The following is a 21,540-nucleotide window of genomic DNA, read 5'->3' as shown; positions in this document are numbered from 1 at the left end:
CTTACATTTTTGTTCAGTGTAACTCCATTTCTACTATATTAGTTTGCTTGGGCTGACATAGCAAATACCATAGACTGGGTGGCTCAAAGAACAGAAATTTATTTCTCATAGTTCTAGAGGCTGGGAAGTCTAAAATCAAGATGCATGATAGGTTTTATACTGATACTGGTTTTATACTGATGCACGATAGGTTTTATAGGTTTTTTTCTTGGGATATAGGTGACTGCCATCTCACTGTGTATTCACATGACCTCTTCTTTTATGTGGGTGCAGAGAGAGAGGGAGAGAGAATCATCTTTGTCTTCTACTTTTTGTAAGGATTCTTATAAGGACACTAATCCTATCAGGAGGCACTCACCCTCATGACCTCATCTACCATAATTACCTCCCAAAAGACCCATCTCCCAAAACCATCACATTGAGTGTTAGGACTTCAATAAATGAATTAAAAAATAAATAAATTTATTTATCTTTGGTTGCATTGGGTCTGTTGCTGAGCGTGGGCTTTCTCTAGTTGCAGTGAGTGGGGGCTACTCTTTGTTGCGGTGCATGGACATCTCATTGCTGTGGCTTCTCTTGGTGTGGAGCACGGACTCTAGGCACACGGCCTTCAATAGTTGTGGCTCACGGGCTCTAGAGTGCTGGCTCAGTAGTTGTGGTGCACGGGCTTAGTTGCTCCATGGCATGTGGGATCTTCCCGGACCAGGGCTCAAACCCGTGTCCCCTGCATTGGCAAGCGGATTCTTAACCACTGCGCCATGAGGGAAGTCCAACAAATGAATTTTGAGGGGACACAATTCAGTCCATGGCATTCAGGTACCAAAATATGTATCAGTATTTTCTATTACTTTGTTATGGTGAGACTCTCTTTTTAAAAATCATTTCTTGTTTCAATTACTGTTGTCTAGTCTTACTATGTGTAAGCTCACTGGCCTTTCAGTGTGTTCAGTAAGCCAAACTTATTCCCTGCACCCCAGTCTCATATTTTCTTTGGCTACAGTGCTCTTTATTCTTTCAAGTTCAACTCTTTTCATGCTTTAGGTCTTAAAAAATCTTATCTCATATCTCCAACACTTTATAAAAGTATTTCTGCTTGGATGTCTAATAGGCCTTTCAAATTTAACAGATCTAAAACTGAAGTCCTAATTCTTTCCTTGAACTTCCACCTTCCCCATCTGTTCCTCCTGAAGTTTTTCCTATCCAGTAAATGATAACTCCATCTCTTTAGGACCTTTGGCCAAAAAGCTTAGAGCCATTCTTGATTTTTCTTATACTCAACATTCAATATATCAGCAAACCTTTTACTCATTTCTTAAAATATCCAGAAATATGAGAAGGAGAAATATTTCTCCACATTTTTCCCACTTCTACTATAGTGCAAGCTATCATAATTTCTCACCTGGAGTATAGGAATCTCCTAAATGGTTTTCCTGCTTCTGCTTGTGTACGTGTTCAGTCAATTCTTCACTTTATGTCCAGAGCAACACTTTTAAAATATAAGCTAGATCATTTCACTCCTCTGCTAAGAACTCTATTGTGTTTTTACCACGCTCAGATTGAAACCTACAGGTCTTACTATGGCTTACAAACTTCTATATGATCTGACCCTCCACCCTCATTAGCTCTCTGACCTCATCTTTTACCATTTTTTCTTTCACCACTCTGCTCCAACCACACTATCCTTTGGGTTCCTCAAACACAATAAGCACATTTCTACCTTAAGCAGGGCCTAAGCCTTCCTATTTCAACTTTTGGAATACTTTACCCTAAAATATCATCAGTGCTAGCTTTCCTACTTCCATCAGGTCTTTGCTTAAATGTCATCTTCTGCTTTCTTTCATCACCCTCCTTCCGAGAACTCCCTATCTTCTGTCTCTTACTTTATCATTTTTTTTTTTTTTAATTTTTGGCTGCATTGGGTGTTCGTTGCTGCACATGGGCTTCCTCTAGTTGCGGTGAGTATGAGCTACTCTTCATTGTGGTATACGGGTGTCTCATTGCGGTGGCTTCTCTTGTTGTGGTGCACGGGCTCTAGATGTGCGGGCTTCAGTAGTTGTGGTTCATGGGCTCTAGAGGGCAGGCTCAGTAGTTGTGGTGCACAGGCTTAGTTGCTCCACGGCATGTGGGATCTTCCTGGACCAGGGCTTGAACCTGTGTCCCTTGCATTAGCAGGCGGATTCTTAACCATTGTGCCACCAGGGAAGTCCTTACTTTATCATTTTATAGAGCACTTATGAAAATATGGCATATTTATTTTTTCTTATTTATTGACTGTCTCTTCCAACCAGAATCTAAGTCTACAAGGGCCTGATTTTTTTTTTTTTTTTTTTTGTGGTACGCGGGCCTCTCACTGTTGTGGCCTCTCCCGTTGTGGAGCACAGGCTCCAGATGCGCAGGCTCAGTGGCCATGGCTCACGGGCCCAGCCACTCCGCGGCATGTGGGATCCTCCTGGACCGGGGCACGAACCCGTGTCCCCTGCATCAGCAGGCGGATTCTCAACCACTGTGCTACCAGGGAAGGGCCTGATTTTAGTTTGTTTTATTCCCCCTGCTCTTTGACTGTTACCTAGTAGAGTGCCTGGCACAAAGCAGGTATTCTGTAATTAATTAATCTTCAAAGAAAGACCCTCCTTGATCATTCAGTTAAAGTGAATCCCTCCTGTTATTCTTTTTCGTAGTTTCCTGTTGCTTTCCTTCATAGCACTTAGCACTATTTATATTCATGTATTTATTGTGTGTGGTCTTACTTGTTTAATTTTTGTCTTCCTTATTTGTCTTATAAACTCCATGAAAGCAGGAACCAGGTCTGTTTTGTTTACCTTCAATATATCTAGCCTAGCACAGTGGTTGGCATGTAATCTGGCTAGAAGAAATTTTTTTCCCCTTTCTCTTCTACAATCCCTAGCATATTTAAATACTCAATATTTAAATACTAAATATTTGTTGAATGAATTTCCATACCCATGTTATCTCATTCAATTCTCACAGCAGTCCATAATGGGAGGTGTTATATTAATAGTTATTAATATTACTTTTAAGTACAATTCTGGCTTCAACATCTCATATATATATTTATTCATTTATTTATATATTTATTTATTTAATTGTGTTGAGAAAGTATTAAGCAATTTTTATTTTCTTGAGTTTCTTTTTCTTTCAGGAATGGGTATTGAATTTTGTCAAATGCTTTTCCAGCATCTGTGGATTTCATTATGTCCTCCACTTAGATCTAGTAATAGAATATTTTATTAATGGATTCCTGATATTGAATCAATGTTGCATGTCTGGAATGAATGCCACTTGGTTATGATGTATTGATTTTTTTTTAATGTGGAGTTAGACTCTGTCACTATTTTATTTAGTGCTTTCAGATCAACATTCATAATTGATATTGGTTTTTAATTGTCTTTTTTTAAATGTCTTTATCAAGTTTAGGTGTTAATTTTATACTTACTTCATAAAAGGAAGTAGGAAGTGTTTCTTCATTTTTTATGCTTTGGAACGATTTATGGAGCATTGGGACTACTTGATCTTTGTAGGTTTGATATAATACCCTGTGAAATCATCTGGGCCTGTTTTTTTGGTGTGTATGGTTTGTTTGTTTTGTTAGTTGCTTGGTAATTATCTATTTCTTTATGTTTAAACATTCCATCTCCAGTGGGGTCAATTTTAGTAGTCTGTATTTCTCTGGAAAATTATCCTTTTCATTTAGGGTTTCAAATCCATTTGTATAGAAGTCTGAAAAGTAGTCTTTTACATAAAATTTCTATTTCAGTGGTATTTCTCTCGTTATTGTTGTGTATATATGCTTTCTGCTTTTTTTCCTATTAAATTAGGGTAGCAGTTTGTCTCTTGTTAAATTTTTCAGAACAATAGGATTTTGATTGATAAATTATGTCTACTCTTTCTAATTCTTTATTCCATTATTTTCTGCCTTTATCTTCCTTGTGCTTTTTATTAGTTTATTTTGTTGGGTCTTTTTAGTTGTTTTTTTTTTTTTTTTTTTTTTTTTTGCAGTTCACTGGCCTCTCACTGTTGTGGCCTCTCCCGCTGCGGAGCACAGGCTCCGGACGCGCAGGCTCAGTGGCCATGGCTCACGGGCCCAGCCACTCCACGGCATGTGGGATCCTCCCGGACCGGGGCACGAACCCGTGTCCCCTGCATTGGCAGGCGGACTCTCAACCACTGCGCCACCAGGGAAGCCCTTTTTTAGTTTTTTGAATTGGGAATTTAATTCATTTTTTATCCTTTTAGTGAATAACAGCTTTATTGAGATAAAATTGACATACCATAAAAATTCATTCTTTTAAAGTGTACAATTCAGTGTTTTTTTGTATATTCACAGAGTTGTGCAATCATCACCACTATCTAATTTCAGAACATTTTCATCATCCCCTAAGGAAACCCCATACCCATTAGCAATCCTTTCCTCTAAGGAACCTGGCAACCACTAATCTAATTTCTGTTTTTATGTGTTTTCTTATTATAAACACTTCATTTAAATGGACCCTACAGTATGTGACCTTTTGTGATTGGCTTCTTTCACTCAGCACAGAAAACATTCACAGTTCATTCATGTAGTAGCATGGATCAGGAGTTCATTCTTTTTAATTGATCAATATGTTCCATTTTAATCATTCTTAGTGCTATGTTCTTGTTACAGCTTTAAACATATCGCATTGGTTCTGATATGTAGTGTTTTAGTTTTCGTTATCATTTTTTTCAGAAGCTTTGGAATCATTTGTGTTTCCTCTTTTTGCCTGAGAGTTGTTTTATGGAAATAGTTTAAAAATTTCCAGGTAGACTTAATTTTTACATTTTATTAATAATTACTAGTTTTATTACATTGTGATTTGAGAGTGTTCTTTTAAATTTGGAGTGATTCCTAATTCTCTGATGTCCTCTCATGTCAGTGTAGTAAAATCTTATTTCTGTAGTGGATTTTTTGAAAGATGGACTCTGTGTCCTCTGATTTCTTGTTTCTTTTTTATTTGTTTGTTTTGTCTTGTAGGACCCCAGGAATTTCCCTGTTTACTTCTTTTTTCTTTCACCATCCATTTGCCAAAGGGACCTTCCCCCCCACATTTTTTTCCCCTCTTTTCTTCTCCTAGAAGCTATACCTTTCAAAGATTACAGCCTTGAGTCTCCTGTGCTTTTCTAACCCTTCCTTGTAGTCATGTTTTGATCTACAGGAATATTTTTTTCAATATTTTCACTCTTGCGGGGAGTCTTTTTCTTCCTGGTGGTAGTTTCAGAGCAATTGTAGGCCTGCCACTAGCTCCCTTCTTCTCTCTTCTGCAGTATTTTTCAGACTGCTCTTCTACCCTAGGAGACTTGGTGTGGGAGCATGAATGATTGCTGGCAGGGATTTGGTCACTTTTCCCCTTTCCCTTTTTTTTCCACTTACAGATAATTTGAAGTTTTGTGTTTTCTTTTGTCTAGTTATGCTGAGGGTATGGTTTTGTGCAGTTTTATTTGTTTTTCTTGTTATTCTGTATTTTTTTTAGAGGATATGGAGAGAGATTTAGGTAGCTTCCATTGCCCTCAGCTAGCTGGAAATCTGTGTTTGGTGTGTTTTCAACCTTTTCTCAAGTTTTACATTACTCAGAGTAGTTGGACTGTTTTTTCTAGTCTAAAGTCTGAAGTGTAAATGTGCAGTATTTTACTTGAAATGTTACTCTTCCTCCAACAGATTTCTAATGACTTGTAGAATTTCATAGAATTTTGAGTTGTTTGAAATTGCTGTTTGTGAATGTGCTCTAGAAATGAATATGTGAGAAAGTTTGTAGTAGCTTACATTGTGCTATAGAATCAGGAGATTTTTGTGGCTTCAAGGTTTGATTCAAAGAGATTGAGATCTTTTTATACCACTCATATTCTTAGAACAGCCGAATCGGCAGTTCAGAATCAGTAGTCAACAAGCCCTTCATCAGTGTCCAGGATTAGTAAATACATGGTAAGTGATTGGCAGAATATTTTTCAAAGGGTTGCTATCTTCTGTAGATTAACTGGATCCCATAGTAAGGAAACAAGAAGAAAAGACATCAATACCTACTGAATATCTCCTATGTCAGACACTATGCCAACTGCTTTTATATAGTTTAGCTGCCCTTCTTCCTACAAATCCGTTTGTGAATTGCTTGTGAATCTTCTAATAGATGACAATAAAGCATTTGAACTTGCTGTGACAAGAAGCTTGCCACAGAGGCTAGTCATTCCATTTTTTTGGTGATTCCAATTGTTACAGTGCTCTTTTTCATGTTGAACTCAAATCTCCATATAGTTTCTGTCTTCTGAGACTCATAGGACAATCCTCTTTCACCTTACAGCCCTTCAACTGTCTGAAGCCAGCTTGACTTGTTCCCTTTAACTGTTTCTTATTAGACTTGTTTCATGACCCATCATCCCCAGACTAATTACTGTACTGTGATTGCATGTAAGCTTTTCTGGTAATCACATCACACTGTTGAATCATACTGAGCTTATAATCGAACAGAACCTCAGAGCCTTTCTCATGATTGCTCCTCCTTTTCTTAGGTAGTTTTGGGTGGTCAAGAATAGAACTGGGAATTTAATTAATTACGTTCTGTTCCATCTCATTGATAAACCTCAGTGAAGCCTACTTGGATCCAACATTATAGCAGTCTCTCTCAGCTTCAGGTTTGGTGGGCATACCGTTTAATTTTCTTTATTTTTAAAAAAATAAATTTATTTATTTATTTATGGCTGTGTTGGGTCTTTGTTGCCGCATTCAGGCTTTCTCTAGTTGCGGTGAGCGGGGGCTACTCTTACCCTTTAATTTTCTAATCCAATTTTTGGTAGAAATATTAACCAGAGCATGGCTGAGGTTAGAGGTTATCAGTAGAGACTTTGCTCTAGGTTAATACTTTGATCAGTGCCTGTCATTGATCAGTGCCTATGTGTTCTGTTGACTCTTAAGATGCTCCATGACATGGGTCAGTTAAGTTGGAAAATGATTCATATTTTAACTCCCTTTTCGACAATCATAATACACACGCAATAGTAAAGGAAAGTCTCTTAATGCTCTGCCATAAATAAATTTGTTTAACTTTGTTTAAGCCAGTGTTATGTAAACCTGACAGAAGAACCCTCATTTTTATAGTGACACCAAAAAACCCCCGAAAAACAAAAGGGAAAAAAACCCCACACTACAGTATTTCCTTGTCTTGTCCAAAAAAATGGCTTTAAGAATTTTGTCTGTTGTCTTTCTGATACTAGATACTATGTTTCATTTGCTCTACTAGCCAATACAATAAAAAAGATAATTAATTTGGGTGGATTGGTTCAGGCTGGCGGAGTAGAAGGTTGTGTGCTCACTCCCTCTTGCAAGAGCACTGGAATTACAGCTGACTGCTGAATGATCATCGACAGGAAGACACTGGAACTCACCAAAAATGATACCCAACATCCAAAGACAAAGGAGAAGCCTCAATGAGAGGGTAAGAGGGGCGCAATCACAATAAAATCAAATCCCATAACCGCTGGGTGGGTGACTCATAAACTGGAGTACAATTATACACATAAGTCCACCCACTGGAGTGAAGGTTCTGAGCCCCACATCAGGCTTCCCAACCTGGGGGTCCAGCAACGGGAGGAGGAATTCCCAGAGAATCAGACTTTGAAGGCTAGCGGGATTTGATTGCAGGACTTCAACAGGACTGGGGGAAACAGAGACCACTCTTGGAAGGCACACACAAAGTAGTGTGCGTACCGAAGGGGAAGGAGCAGTGACCCCATAGGAAACTGAATCAGACCCACCTGCTGGTGTTGGAGGGTCTCCTACAAAGGCGGGGTGTAGCTGTGGCTCATGGTAGGGACAGGGACACTGGCAGCAGAAGTTCTGGGAAGTGATCCTTGGTGTGAGCCCTCCCAGAGTCTGCCATTAGCCCCACCACAGAGCCTGTAGCCTCCACTGCTTGGTCGCCTCAGACCAAACAACCAACAGGGAGGGAACTCAGCCCCACCCATCAGCAGACAAGTGGATTAAAGTTTTACTGAGCTCTGCCCACCAGAGCAGCACCCAGCTCTACCCACCACCAGTCCGTCCCATCAGGAAGCTCACACAAGCCTCTTAGATAGTCTCATCCACCAGAGTGCAGACAGCAGAAGCAAGAAGAACTACAATCCTGCAGCCTGTGGAATTAAAACCACATTCACAGAAAGATAGACAAAATGAAAAGGGAGAGGACTATGTACCAGATAAAGGAAGAAGATAAAACCCCAGAAAAACAATTAAATGAAGTGGAGATAGGCAACCTTCCAGAAAAAGAATTCAGAATAATGATAGTGAAGATGATCCAGGACCTCGGAAAAAGAATGGAGGCAAAAATCGAGAAGATGCAAGAAATGTTTAACAAACACCTAGAAGAATTAAAGAACAAACAGAGTTGAACAATACAATAACTGAAATGAAAAATACACTAGAAGGAATCAATAGCAGAATAACTGAGGCAGAAGAAAGGATAAGTGACTTGGAAGACAGAATGGTGAAATTCACTGCCACAGAACAGAATAAAGAAAAAAGAATGAAAAGAAATGAAGACAGCCTAAGAGACCTCTGGGACAAAATTAAATGCACCAACATTCACATTATAGGGTTCGCAGAAGGAGAAGAGAGAGAGAAATGACTTGAGAAAATATTTGAAGAGATTATAGTTGAAAATTTCCCTAACATGGGAAAGGAAATAGCCACCCCAGTCCAGGGAGCACAGAGAGCCCCAGGCAGGATAAACCCAAGGAGAAACAGGTTGAGACACATAGTAATCAAATTGACAAAAATTAGGGCTTCCCTTGTGGCGCAGTGGTTGAGAATCCGCCTGCCGATGCAGGGGACATGGGTTCGTGCCCCGGTCTGGGAAGATCCCACGTGCCGCAGAGCGGCTGGGCCCGTGAGCCATGGCCGCTTAGCCTGCGCTTCTGGAGCCTGTGCTCCGCAATGGGAGAGGCCACAACAGTGAGAGGCCCGCATACTGAAAAAAAAAAAAAAAAATTGACAAAAATTAAAGACAAAGAAAAATTATTAACAGCAACAAGGGAAGAATGACAAATAACATATAAGGGAACTCCCATAAGGTTGACAGCTGATTTCTCAGCAGAAACTCTACAAACCAGAAGGGAGTGCCACGATATATTTAAAGTGATGAAAGGGAAGAACCTGCAACCAAGATTACTCTACCCAGCAAGGATCCCATTCAGGTTCGATGGAGAAATCCAAAGCTTTACAGACAAGCAAAAGCAAAGAGAATTCAGCACCACCAAACCAGCTCTACAACAAATGCTAAAGGAACTTCTCTAAGTGGGAAACACAAGAGAAGAAAAGGACCTACGAAAACAAACCCAAAACAATTAAGAAAATGGTAATAGTAACTTACATAATGATAATTACCTTAAATGTGAATGGATTAAATGCTCCAACCAAAAGACACAGGCTTGCTGAATGGATACAAAAACAAGACCCATATATATGCTGTCTACAAGAGACCCACTTCAGACCTAGGGACACATACTGACTGAAAGTGAGGGGATGGGAAAAGATATTCCATGCAAATGGAAATCAAGAGAAAGCTGGAGTAGCAATACTCATATCAGAATAGACTTTAACATAAAGAATGTTACAAGAGACAAAGAAGTACACTACATAACGATCAAGGGATCAGTCCAAGAAGAGGATATAACACTTATAAATATATATGCACCCAACATAGGAGCACCTCAATACATAAGGCAAATGTTAACAGCTATAAAAGAGGAAACTGACAGTAACACAGTAATAGTAGGGGACTTTAATACCTCACTTACGACAATGGACAGATCATCCAGACAGAAAATCAATAAGGAAACACAAGCTTTAAATGACACAATACAGCAGATAGATTTAATTGATATTTATAGGACGTTCTATCTGAAAACAGCGGATTACATTTTCTTCTCAAGTGCACATGGAACATTCCCTGGGATAGATCATATCTTGGGTGACAAATCAAGCATTGGTAAATTTAAGAAAATTGAAATCATATCAAGCGTCTTTTCCGACCACAGTGCTATGAGACTAGAAATAAATTACAGGGGAAAAAATATAAAACAACACAAACACATTGAGGCTAAACAATACATTGCTAAATAACCAAGAGATAACTGAAGAAATGAAAGAGGAAATCAAAAAATACCTAGAGACAAATGACAATGATAACACGATGATCCAAAACCTATGGGATGGGGCTTCCCTGGTGGTGCAGTGGTTGAGAGTCCGCCTGCCGATGCAGGGGACACGGGTTTGTGCCCCAGTCCGGGAAGATCCCACGTGCCGCGGAGCGGCTGGGCCCGTGAGCCATGGCTGCTGAGCCTGCGCGTCTGGAGCCTGTGCTCCGCAGCGGGAGAGGCCGTAACAGTGAGAGGACCGCATTCCGCCAAAAAAAAAAAAAAAAATTCAAAACCTATGGGATGCAGCAAAAGCAGTTCTAGGAGGAAAGTTTATAGCAATACAATCCTACCTCAAGAAACAAGAAAAATCTCGAAGAAACAATCTAATCTTACACCTCAAGAAACTAGAAGAAGAAGAACAAACAAAACCCAAAGTTAGCAGAAGGAAAGAAATCATAAAGATCAGAGCAGAAATAAATGAGATAGAAACAAAGAAAACAATAACAAAGATCAATAAAACTAAAAGTTGGTTCCTTGACAAGGTAAACAAAATTGATAAACTTTTAGCCAGACTCATCAAGAAAAAGAGGGAGAGGACTCAAATCAATAAAATTAGAAATGAAAAAGGAGAAGTTACAACTGACACTGCAGAAATACAAAGCATCGTAAGAGACTACTTACTACAACCAACTCTATTCCAATAAAATGGACCACCTGGAAGAAATGGACAAATTCTTAGAAAGGTATAATCTTCTAAGACTGAACCAGGAAGAAACAGAAAATATGAACAGACCAATCACAAGTAATGAATTTGAAACTGTGGTTAAAAACCTTTCAACAAATGAAAGTCCAGGACCAGATGGCTTCACAGGTGAATTCTATCAAACATTTAGAGAAGAGCTAACACCTATTCTTCTTAAACTCTTCCAAAAAATTGTAGAGGAAGGAACACTCCCAAACTCATTCTATGAGGCCACCAACACCCTGATACCAAAACCAGACAAAGTTACTACAAAAAATGAAAATTACAGACCAATATCACTCATGAATATAGATCTAAAAGTCCTCAACAAAATACTAGCAAACAGAATCCAACAACACATTAAAAGGTTCATACCCGATGACCAAGTAGGATATATCCCAGGGATCCAAGGATTCTTCAATATATGCAAATCAATCAATGTGATACACCATATTAACAAACTGAAGAATAAAAAGCATATGATCATCTCAATAGATGCAGAAAAAGCTTTTGACAAAATTCAACACCCGTTTATGATAAAACTCTCCAGAAAGGGGGCATAGAGGGAATGTATCTCAACATAATAAGGGACATATACAACAGACCCACAGCAGGCATCATTCTCAATGGTGAAAAACTGAGAGCATTTCTTCTAAGATCAGGATCAAAACAAGGATGTCCACTCTTGCCACTATTATTCAGCATAGTTTTGGATGTCCTATCCACGACAATCAAAGAAGAAAAAGAAATAAAAGGTATACAGATTGGAAAAGAAAAAGTAAAACTGTTACTGTTTGCAGATGATATGATACTACACATAGATAATCCTAAAGATGCCCCAGAAAACTACTAGAGCTAATCAATGAATTTGGTAAAGTTGCAGGATACGATAATTGATACACAGAAATCTCTTGCATTACTATACACTAATAACAAAGATCAGAAAGGGAAAGTAAGGAGACAATCCCATTTACCATTGCAACAAAAAGAATAAAATACCTAGGAATAAACTTACCTAAGGAGGTAAAAGACCTGTACTCAGAAACTATAAGACACTGATGAAAGAAATTAAAGGTGACACAAACAGATGGAGAGGTATATCATGTTCTTCGATTGGAAGAATCAATATTGTGAAAATGACTATACTACCCAAAGCAATGTACAGATTCAATGCAACCCTATCAAATTACCAATGGCATTTTTATAGAACTAGAACAAAACAATCTTAAAATTTGTTTGGAGACACAAAAGACCCCGAATAGCCAAAGCAGTCTTGAGGGAAAAAAACAGAGCTGGAGGAATCAGACTCCCTGACTTCAGACTATACTACAAAGCTACAGTCATCAAGACAATATGGTACTGGCACAAAAACAGAAATATAGATCAATGGAACAGGATAGAAAGCACAGAGATAAACCCATGCATCTATGGTCAACTAATCTATGACAAAGGAGGCAAGGATATACAATGGAGAGAAGACAGCCTCTTCAATAAGTGGTGTTGGGAAAATTGGACAGCTACATGTAAAAAATGAAATTAGAACACTCCCTAACACCATACTCAAAAATAACTCAAAATGGATTAAAGACCTAAATGTAAGATCGGACACTATAAAACTCTTAGAGGAAAACATAGGAAGAACACTCTTTGACATAAATCACAGCAAGATCTTTTTTGACCCACCTCCTAGAGTAATGGAAATAAAAACAAAAATAAACATATGGGACCTATGAAACTTAAAAGCTTTTGCACAGCAAAGGAAACTATAAACAAGACCAAAAAGACAATCCTCAGAATGGGAGAAAATATTTGCAAATGAATCAATGGACAAAGGATTAATCTCCAAAATATATAAACATCTCATGCAGCTCAATATTTTAAAAAAAACAACCCAATCCAAAAATGGGCAGAAGACCTAAATAGACATTTCTCCAAAGAAGACATACAGATGGCCAAGAGGCACATGAAAAGCTGCTCAGCATCACTAATTATTAGAGAAATGCAAATCAATACTACAATGAGGTATCACCTCACACCCACTAGAATGGACATCATCAGAAAATCTACAAGCAACAAATGCTGGAGAGGGTGTGGAGAAAAGGGAACTGTCTTGCTCTGTTGGTGAGGATGTAAGTTGATACAGTCACTATGGAGAACAGTATGGAGTTTCCTTAAAAAACTAACAATAGAATTACCGTATGACCCAGCAATCCCACTACTGTGCATATACCCAGAGAAAACCATAATTCAAAAAGACACATGCACCCCAATGTTCATTGCAGCATTATTTACAATAGCCAGGTAATGGAAACAACCTAAATGCCCATCGACAGGCGAATGTATAAAGATGTGGTGCATATATACCATGGAATATTACTCAGCCATAAAAAGGAACGAAAATGGGTCATTTGTAGAGATGTGGATGGACCTAGCTACTGTCATACAGAGTGAAGTAAGTCAGAAAGAGAAAAACAAATATCGTATATTAATGCATATATGTGGAATCTAGAAAAATGGTACAGATGTACCAGTTTGCAAGGCAGAAATAGAGACACAGATATAGAGAACAAATGTATGGACACCAAGGGGGGAAAGTGGGGGACGGGGGTGGTGCTGGGATGAATTGGGAGATTGGGATTGACATATATGCACCAATATGTATAAAATAGATAACTAATAAGAACCTGCTGTATAAAAAAAATAAAATTCAAAAAAAAAAGATACTAATTTGATGTGGCTTGTTCTTACTGGACCCGTACTGACTGCCTCTGGATCAGTCATTACTCTTATTGGTATGAGATAACTAGTGTGGTCTCTACCTTTTTCCATTTTTATTAGAATTGAGAGAAGATTTGTTCAATTATATGTATGTCATTTCTGCTCTGAAGATCACCCTCCTTGACAGAAAAGATAGATAAAACAGAAGTGGGGACTCTCCACTTTATTGTGCTGTGTATTAACTTAATATCATCAGCTCTGATCAGTGTACTTTTTCATTCCTTTGTCTTTCGAGTTCCAAAGGAGGATTCAAAACCTATTTTATTCTGTTTCATCTTCTTAAAAATAGTAAACAAGATTTTTGCAAATTTTACTTCATTAATGTGTTTGCTTTTATTTTCCGACACTACTCTTTGAACTTTCTTTTAAAGAATTTAAAAAGTATACACTTTTCTTGTTGGACTGTAACTCTTCTGAAGACCTTTCTGCCTTATCATAAGGAAAAAGAAGTTCAGGCCCTAGAGGTATGAATTGTAAAATTCATTTTGTCCAGGGATGTTGGGATGTTTTGGCAGACTCCTTGAAGTATTGCTGGCAGTGCTTTCCTGCCTTATAACCACTGTGGTCCCAGGCTATATTTTCTGGGTTTTGAAAGTAAACCCTAGTTGTCCTAGACAGAATAGGCCAGTTTGAACTATTTTCATATCATACGTTTATTTGTTGATTCAGTTCATGAAATACACCCAAGTTTAATTATAAAGAAATGTTTATGTGAGGGATCAGTGTTGAAGTTGCCAATACTGGTATCTATGCATTGGAAAATGTGGAAACATTAGAAGCATACTGAGTATCATTGCAACATTTGTTAACAAGCAACAGGAAAGCATTAACCCACTAATAGAAGTTTGCTTTCTCTACAGGAACAAAACTTGAACACTTTGCAAAAATTGGATGGAAAAATCATAAACATTCAGTTAATAACCCGTAAGTATTCCAGAGATGTGAAATAGTGAGAATCTGGGTTATCCTGTTATGTAATATGCAACTTTATACTTGAAAAGCAAATGTAAGACCTCAAAGATGTTAACTAGAATGTTTTTTTCCTTATGAAAGGCTTGTGCCCAAGTAAACTTTTGACTACTTTTCAGTTTAGGTTTTGGTCTATTTATATTTAAAATGCCATTTAAGGTTAGTTGCTCTTTTAAGAAAGAATGTGAACGATTGGCGTTAAAAGATGTAATTGGTCATAGGTTCTAACTCTAGTAAATGAAATTTATTATAATAATTTTAATTGGAAATAACCAGGCCCCATTTTAAACCATTTTAAAAAACTTTTCTTAGTTTGTTTTGATCAATTAAAATGTTTGTAAAACACGTATTAGTGGTTGTTTTAATTACTTTATATTAAATTATTTGCATTTTAATTATGTTAGTGTCATTAACTCTTACTCTGATAGAATAATATGGTTATTTATATCCTAAAAAATAGTCTGAAGTAAAATTACATCATATGTATTACTGATAATTAATCTTTGAATCCCTAATGCCTAGTGCAATGCATGGCTCATAGCATGTACTTAATGGTTGCTGAATAAAATTGGTTCACTGGGAATTGAATTAGTGCCACACAACTAGAATCTCTACAAAAGCAAACCACTAGGCAATAAAAGAATAGTAGCTAACTTTATTAAATGCCAACTGTGTGTCACTGTGCTAAGTACTTTTATGTACATTTTCATTTAATCCTCTCAAGGACCCTATAAGGTAGTTATTTTTATTCTTATTTTATAGATGATGAAAATGAGGCCTACAGAAATTAGGCAACTTGCTCAGGATCATTCTAAATAGTGGTAAAATAATGTTTATATTTTTCCTTTTACTAGATTATAAACTCCTTGAGGGCAAGAGCCATCTCTTATCTTTATGTTCTTAATGCTTAGCACAGAGTCTGGAACATAATCAGTGCTCAATAAATTGTTTGTGAACTATTAAACAAATTTTGCCATGTTTAATAAACATAAGAACATGATAAGGGACATTTTATACCACAAGTGGGTCATTACCACATATTTCTAATACTTCATGCTACTACTTGTTCTCCTCATTCTTCTGATTTTGAATTGATGTTTGAATTCAGGGTATACCTAATTAACAAATAATATCTACTCCCATGCCCTAAATTTAATAGTATTTTGTGAAAGATCTAAGGGTATTGTGGAAGCTTTGGTTAATTCCCTTGCTTATATAATAAAATAGAAATTCCTTCATATGAGATAACAAGCCTGTTATAATTTGGCCTCATTCTACTTTGCTGGTCTTATTTCCTACCACTTCCCTGGTTATTCTCAACCTCATCTCTCACAAGATTACTTGGTATTTCTTAAGTGTATTATACTGTCCTTGTTCCTGTGTTTTTAGTTATGCTGTTAACTCTCCCTGGAATATCCTTCTGCCTTTCTTTTGTTTGGCAAGTATCTACTTACTTATCAAGTCCCAACCCAAATATCATTGCATCTCTTAGTACCTTCTTAAATGGGCATAATTATTTTTTCTCATGAGCTTCATTGTACTGTCTGTATATGTCTGTTACAACATATCACACTGTATCATACTTATTTATAAATCTTTCTCCTCTGATGATGATGATCCTTGAGCAGAGATTATGTCTCATCTGTATATCTTCAGTACCTAGTAGGGTATTGGAACATAGTATATGTTCAATAAAACTTTGCTGTTACTGAATAGTAGTTAGGATAAGCAGTCTTAAGCCCATAAATATGGTCGAGAGCTGATTTCTTTGTCCTTAGAACTTGGAGAACCATTAAAAATCCTTGTGATTTCCTGAAACTAGTAAGGAACTGTACCAACATATTGAGGATTTGACAGTACTGCAGTTTCCTGGCTTTGAGGCTCCAAAGAGCAGCTCTTGAGCTTCCTAATCTTTCTTTTACGTAACTCCCTGCCCAACCAGGTACTCATTTATCCACTCATTACAGCATTCTTTTAAAGGATTTTCAGTCACTCAGCTATTATGTATTCAGTAGCCTACTATGTGCAAGATGCTGGTAAAGCTGCTAGTGATATAGCAGTGAACAAGATGGATAAGTCCTCATGGATCTTCTGCTATGTATTGTAAGTTCTCAATTATGTTGAATAGGCAGATGTTATTTCTGAATGTCATCTTCTTCATTTAAAACTCACTGAAACAGCCAAGAATAGCCTTCTAGGTTTGGCTTAGAAATTTCTGATGCTAACTTCTTACACTAGGTTTTGCTTGACTAGTGAAGAAAGATAATTCTGTGTTTGCTGACCAGTCATTAGAGACAACCTGTTACATATTTCTAAGAAGGTTGAGTTAAGAACCTTCTCAAGTGCTTCCTCACAGATTATAAGAATACCTAAAGGCAGTGAGAATCTGTGATCAGTAGTATAAGATTTTTTTTTTTCGGTACGCGGGCCTCTCACTGTTGTGGCCTCTCCCGTTGCGGAGCACAGGCTCCGGACACGCAGGCTCAGTGGCCATGGCTCACGGGCCCAGCCGCTTCGCGGCACGTGGGATCTTCCCAGACCGGGGCACGAACCCGCGTCCTCTGCATCGGCAGGTGGACTCTCAACCACTGCGCCACCAGGGAAGCCCCAGTAGTATAAGATTAGGAATAGCTTCTGCCACTTGAGCCTTCAGACCTGTGTCTATAACTCTCCCTCCTTACTATCTCTTGAATTCATTACTTCTTTCCATCTTTTGTTTTTTTAATTTTATTTTTTGGCTGTGCTGCATGGCATGTGGGATCTCATTTCCCTGACCAGGGATCGAACCTGCGCCCCCTGCATTGGAAGCACGGAGTCTTAACCACTGGACCTCCAGGGAAGTCCCACTTCTCTCCATCTTTTACTTCCAATTCCCTATTTTAGGCCCTTATCATTTCTTGCCTTAATTATTTCCCCAATCTCTTAGTTGGTTTACTTGCTTTTGGTAATGCCTTTTCCATACCACAGCTTTCTTGCTGAAATACAAATCTGGTCATGTCACTCCCAGCTTAATATCCTTTAGTAGTTCCTCATTGTTTTCATTATAATGTAAACACCATATACTGGCCTTTCATGATCTGATCCTTGTTCATGTCTCCTGCCCCCTCTTCTTCATCTTGCCTCCATATTCCTTCCCAGATGTCACGCTTTAGCTTCAATAAACTTTCACCTCAAGAGGCTTTGCATGTGCTGACCCTTTTGCCAGGAATTCTCTCTCCTATTTCCTCTTATTTGCCTAACCTCAGAGAGGAAGCCCCCTTTGGTATCTGGGTTTGATGCGTATCCTGTTGGTCCCATGGCACCCTGTATAACATTTCTATCATGGCATTTATCGTACTAGAATGGTGTATTTATTGCCGTGGATTCAGACTGAGTTCCTTGAGGGTAGGGACTATGTCCATGTCCCCACTGTCTAGTACAGAATCTGGCTTAAATAAAGCAGTTTTTTGAAAGTTGGTGATGGTCAAAGTTAGCTTTAGAAGCAAAGGTGCAGACAGTAGTATGCAGATCTAAGTTACATGGGCTTGATTTCTAAACACTGGAATTGCTTAATTTCCATATCAGTTGAAGTTTGCTTTTAGAAACTCCCTTATTGTATCTATTTGTGCTGCTGTCTTTCCAGAGCAATTTCTGAAACCATCTGATTATATTGTTAGAGGCACCAAAGGGGATGAAAATAAGTTTCTTCTTGGCAGTGATGAGAAAGGAAATGTGTTTTAAAGAATGCAGATATTTTATTATAGGTTTTATACATTTATTTAAGAACACCATTAGCCTTCATTAAATGTAGTTGTATAATATTATCACCACAAAAGTTGACTGAATTGCAAGTCATTTAATTTTGCTTTTAAGGAACTAATATTTTTGTAATTCTCCAGGAAAGGAAAAGGTATTTTATTTTAACCTCCAACTGGTTTGACACCAGCTGGGTGTACTGCAATTTAATTTCTGGTACCTGCCACCCAGAGTTAATGCAGACTCTATGAATTAAGACTTCACAAGACTGCTCTCACTTTAGATGCCAGATGAAGTAGGATCCCCAGGCCACCTGCACTTCTGACCAACTGACTATAAATTCAAGGGTTCCCATGATCCTCTCATGTTTGATAATTCACTAGAATGACTCACAGAACTCAGGAAAGTACTGTACTTACTGAGGAACAGCCAAATGAAGAGGCACATAGGATAATGACTGGGAAGGTTCCTAGTGCAGAGCTTCCATGCCCTCTTCCCATGGAGTCCGGGCACATCACCCTCCTGGTATGTGAAGGTACTCGGCAACCAGGTGGCTTCACCAAGCTTCAGTTTCTAGAGTTTTTATTGGGGCTTCATTATGCAGGCATATTCAATGAAATCATTGGCCACTCGATCTCTAGGCCCCCCTCTTCTCCCTAGGGATCAAACTGGTTCAAAAGTCCCAATCTTGTATTCGCATGGTTGATCTTTCTGGTGACCAGACCCCTGGCTCATCCCTCCCTTATCCCCCAGCTAACAAGGGGACCACCACAAGTCACCTAATTCGCATAAAAAAGACACTTCTATTACTCAGGAAATTCCAAGCATTTTAGAATCTCCATGCCAGGAACCCAGGACCAAAATTAGACAAAAGTTTTTTTATACAACAGGATATTTTGGAGTTAGGAATTTTAAAAATTCAATTCAAATGACTTACTTATTGTAGATTGAAATGGTTTATGAAAGCCTATCTTTCATTTGTGAAAAGAGTATTTACATATTATTCTCTCTTTAACTTCTGGACCAGAACATCTTCAACAAAAATTGTGATTGCTACCTCACATTCTGTAACTACTTATTTTATATTTAGGTATTCCCAGTTCCAAAAGGAGTACAGTTTAGATGAAGTGATGGCATCTCAAAAAATTTTTGATTTTTTGACTATCTTACAATGTTGGTAAGAAAAACACATTTTAATATTTAATAGAAGTACTGTGCCTTCTCCCCTCCCCCCACCCCCTCTATCCCTTGGGTAGACTGTAGGCTCTGTATCTGGGTAAATCTATATCTGTATCTGCTTTTATAGAACTCCTACCAAGTATAGTCCTTACCTTGGAGTGAGCACCCTTGCTTCCTATTCCTGTCTAGACACAGATTGTCTTTTCTCTTGGAAAATTATATATTTTACTTCCTTTTCTCATGACTTCCAGTTACTCTGTTTTAATAGTATTTATTCATTTAAATGTGGCTTGGGAGGCCAGTGGAGTCCAAAGGTTTTTCCCTTGACCATTTTGTTTTCTCTGCTGTATATTTCTACTGTAGGAAATTTTACTCAGTCATAGTAACTATGAGTAAAGGTAAAACAAAAAAAATCAAAGCTCTAATAATGATAGTAGCTCTGTCTTGAAAATTGCTTGACAATATCTGTCTCCTGGAAGACTGAGTTAGTATTGCATAGCTCCTACCTGTGCCTGACTCTCACCTGGATGTGTCCTGGAGTTACTGTCTGGGATGCAAGTGAACAAGTGATGTCCATTTTTATCTGTTGCAGTATGAGCATCTGCCCATTTTTAAAGTACAGCTCAACTCACAGAAGGCTTCTTGTGTCTGCTGCCTTCCTTCACAGCTGCTCTAAGGAAAAGGTCTATTTTGAGGAGATCTCAAGAGTCTTAACCAAACCATGGGCTTTCTGGTATCTCCTATTCCATCCTTTCCCAGTTTTCAAAAGGATTCCAAGACTGATAATTTGGGAGATAGCAAAGTTGGAGCTAGTTAGGCCTATAGTAGAATCTTTATTAGCTCAGGAATAACCTTGTAGACTCCTCAGAAGTCACCAGAAAATACCTTATGTATCTGCAGAGGCAAATCTGGGATTCTTTGCAGTAAGAACTTTTTGGGAGAGACTCTTAGAGACCAAGCAGTGACTGATAGCATTTAAATTCTTGATAGAAGTTCAGTCTTCAGGTGCAAAGCATGTATAATTTTTAACTGCAGATATTACAAAGACAGTCCAATGACCAGCAAGCATACCCTGCCTTTCCACACTGAAAGAACTCCTAGACTGAAATCCTAGGATCGAGGTGAACCAGGTGTAAATAACTATTTTCACCTCCTCTTAGTCCCACTTCAGATGGTGCTGCAGCGGCAATTTTGGCTAGTGAAGCATTTGTACAGAAGCACGGCCTGAAATCCAAAGCTGTGGAAATTTTGGCTCAAGAGATGGTGACTGATATGCCAAGCTCGTTTGAAGAAAAAAGCATTATTAAAATGGTGTGTCTGAGATTCTGTTTTATTAATTAGTCAAGGGATTTCTTTTTCAAAATTTCAAGGTAACATCATGTCATCAGCTCTGAACGTTATTTACTTGAAAAAAATTGGTCTAGAAAATTTAATATTATAACCCATCCTTAAGAATCTGTTAAGGGAAAATAACTGGTAAGAACATATGCATGCACTTTTAGCTAACTAGTGTGCTATTTTTAAAAATTTTGAGTTGCCTAAATATGCCCAGAACTCCAGTCTTACAGAGTTAAGGGAAAAACAAAGATATTTTCTGGAACTTTTTTGCACTTTAAAAATCACTGTTTGAAGATTGAGTACAAAATGGAGGAAGTAAAAAAGATGAGAATTCTGACCTAGAGTTAGTTGAATATTTGAAGATACATACATATATACACATATAAAAATGTGCATTATGTGCACACACATATATAAATAAGCATATGGTTTACGTTAGAGTTTACAAAATGATTTTACAAGAATGCTTTGAATTGTAAAATGTTTCTGTAACTTGCCCAAGATCACACAAGCTAGGGTGTGGCAGAGGTGAAACTTATACTCAGGTTTTCTGATTGTAGTACATTTTCCATCACATCACAATTTTATTCCTTGGAAAAGAGGTGAGTTTGCATGTTATTATCTGAGACCAAAGGGGT

General features: G+C 38.0%; 1 protein-coding gene across 7 annotated transcripts in view; it reads left to right on the top strand.

Annotated features, from left to right (window-relative positions):
* The window catches only part of SCP2 (sterol carrier protein 2), a 167,468-nt gene that overhangs the window by 41,053 nt on the left and 104,875 nt on the right, over positions 1-21,540 (top strand). For 4 of the 7 annotated variants that reach the window (XR_010835516.1, XM_059038093.2, XM_067007487.1 and 1 more), the window contains 3 exons: positions 14,542-14,605; positions 19,476-19,562; positions 20,725-20,875. Coding sequence is in view for 6 of the 7 variants with exons in the window: in XM_059038093.2 (XP_058894076.1) it covers positions 14,542-14,605; positions 19,476-19,562; positions 20,725-20,875 (302 nt within the window). In the remaining variant the exon portion in view is untranslated. The remainder of the gene's footprint in view (positions 1-14,541; positions 14,606-19,475; positions 19,563-20,724; positions 20,876-21,540) is intronic. The other 3 variants (XM_067007494.1, XM_067007495.1, XM_067007508.1) reach the window with 1 other exon arrangement.

The sequence above is a fragment of the Kogia breviceps genome, chromosome 1 (genome assembly GCF_026419965.1).
Source record: "Kogia breviceps isolate mKogBre1 chromosome 1, mKogBre1 haplotype 1, whole genome shotgun sequence".
Lineage (NCBI taxonomy): Eukaryota > Metazoa > Chordata > Mammalia > Artiodactyla > Physeteridae > Kogia > Kogia breviceps.
This window is presented reverse-complemented; position numbering and strand designations above follow the sequence as displayed.